The following is a 2,500-nucleotide window of genomic DNA, read 5'->3' as shown; positions in this document are numbered from 1 at the left end:
CAAATCATCAGCACAACATAATTCAATACACGAGAGAGTGAGTGAGAGAGGAGATAGACCAAGATAAAGGGAGAGAAAGACAGAAAGAGAAAGCGTGTGCAATATAAAACATTTATTCCAATCACCCAGAGTCCAATGACCCCGTTACCAACAGACATGGTTTTTCAACACAGCAAAACAGAGAGTGGCTGATGAAAATGACTTTCACTTATATCCAGTCATTTAGTAAGCCGCAGGGCATGTAGTCTTTCAAAAAGCAGCGTCTCTTTTGGACATCTTTCATGCAATAATTGACAATTAAAGTAGAGTATAGCAATGCCAATTCCTAACCTAATCATGTGGCTGATTGATAGCGTAGTCATTTTCTGGCTGACAGGAACAACACATTATGCTAACAAGCGATAACACAGAGTGCTCTAGCCCTGGTACACGTGTTTGTCTTCATCTGCCAGGAATACAAGGCAGGTGGGTTCTGCATGTATGATTCCATTGTGCCAGTTAAGGTCAATCAATTACAGCTCCAAAGTAATTGAGTCAATTTCAAACAACAATTGGAAAGGCATCCAGTGCATCATGGCCAGACTGGGTCATGTAATACACCCCCTTTTCAGTATTCTGTGAACACTGAGTGAATTATCTCGCTTGGCGCATTTAACAAACTGGAGAGTTCCCAAAACTACAAGCTGTACATGCTTTGCATTCCAGGGAGGCATCAGCAAGCACAAACAATTTTAATTAATAGTGAAAGTCAGACTGATTATTATTTATTATCATTATTATTTTATATTTTATTTTATTTTTTGGCAGGTTTCTCTTTCTTTAATTAGAGAGTATAAAGACAGGAAGGTGAGGACAGAGATGAGGGCTTGAAACTGGTTAAAGGGGGTGTAACCGCTGAATTTACACCAGCAGCAGTATTTCACTGCCATGTTGTGAGAATGTTCGATGTATTGTTTACAGAGAGGAGCGACCGCTTTCCCACCACGGCAGGAGGTGGAGACAACAAAAAGTGAAGTGTCAAATTTGAGAAAAGTTCAACTGTGTGGAGAGCAGCAGCTAACCTAACCTCTCGTCATCACCAGGCTTTCCACAACTGACCACTGTGACCAGGTCTAGGCCACACCTACTCTAAAGTGGTTTAGGGTTGGTGCCACATTGTTTTTGTTCCCCCACATGAATGCCGAATCAAGTAGTCTAGTTTCGCCAGAGTTTGAATAAAAGATGGATATACCAAACGATTATTATACGAAAAACGATTTCACCAAACTAAACAAATAAAACTAAAAAACGCTTCTGGCCGAGGGGAACCATTTTGGAGGAGCACAGGCTCTGAGCAACTACATGGCCTATTTCTTACCTAAATGTATTGTTTACAAACAAGTTGCCAGGGACAAGCATGGAGTGTCTGTACTTCTCTTCCCTGTCGGTGAGCTTTGCTTCCAGGGACAGCTGCTGGCTTTGATCCGCACGGAGCAGTGGAACTCTCGCTTATTTACACTTATACCCTGGACATGCCCATTTTATAGCATTTTGCGAATGTTGACATTATGGACATTTGCTCGCAAGCAGCTGGTGTGAATTCAGCCTAAGTGAATTTGTATTTGTTAAGTAAGTGTTAAATGGCTCTATACTCTGGAAGTAGCCTAATCATTGCTATAGCGTGTTCAGTAACATGGGGTCTCTGTCTCTCCAGCTCTGTAGTAAACAGAAAATACATTTAACGTTTGACTTTTAGGCCAGGGGTGGATGGGACATGAGGCGAGGCCTGCCTTACCTTGGTACCGCAGCAAGAAGGAGCCAGCCTGGGGCCTCTGATTGTGGAGACGGATGGTGATCTGGTTGCTGTGGCTTCGTACAACCAACCCCCTCATCAGGATGGACTCGTTGGCTAGTATGACGTTCTCCCCACCTCCAAGGTCCTCAAACATCACTCTGTCACCCTCCGACAGGTTTACGTTCATCACCTGGTGAAAGAAAACAAAGTGTTTCAACATTTGACTAGTGATTAGAAACTTCTTGGTCTCAGTTTCTATGTGAAACCAACGCTAAGCAGATAACCAACATTTATTTATTCATTTGTATATTTAGTTGATGTGATTTTATCTAGATAGCAGCACGTTTACGTGGTCTCCAGCCAGAATTTTGAAAGAGTTTGTTTAGGCATATCTGACCGGTCTGAGCTCAGCTGACACAGTAAAGTCAGTGTTCATTTAACCCATAAAGACCGGGAAAGTTGAAGTTTTAAAGCGAACATTTGTAACTAAAATCTTTGCTTCTGGGGGATTCTTAGCCTGGCTCCAGCCCCTGAATCGCTAGCCTCTCATTCAGGGTCTGGTGGTGACGCACCCGAAGGCGGGGTTTTCTCGGTTGAAAATCTAACCGGCGGCCCGGCCCAATTGAGATCGGGATAATCCAGTATGAACCAATCTTCAAAGAGTCCCACTTTGGCCACGCCCCCATCTCAGAAAACGGCTGCACTGAGATAGGTCAGGCTAGGGGA

General features: G+C 43.4%; 1 protein-coding gene across 1 annotated transcript in view; it reads right to left on the bottom strand.

The window, feature by feature from the left end:
- The window catches only part of LOC308085498 (seizure protein 6 homolog), an 89,039-nt gene that overhangs the window by 60,617 nt on the left and 25,922 nt on the right, over window positions 1-2,500 (bottom strand). The window contains exon 3 of the mRNA XM_080428677.1: window positions 1,775-1,964. Within this exon, the coding sequence (XP_080284803.1) occupies window positions 1,775-1,964 (190 nt within the window). The remainder of the gene's footprint in view (window positions 1-1,774; window positions 1,965-2,500) is intronic.

The sequence above is a fragment of the Gymnoscopelus braueri genome (genome assembly GCF_963280865.1).
Source record: "Gymnoscopelus braueri genome assembly, chromosome: 5".
In the NCBI taxonomy this organism is placed as follows: Eukaryota; Metazoa; Chordata; class Actinopteri; order Myctophiformes; family Myctophidae; genus Gymnoscopelus; species Gymnoscopelus braueri.
Note: the sequence above shows the minus strand (reverse complement) of the source record. Positions and strands in the feature narration are given on the sequence as shown.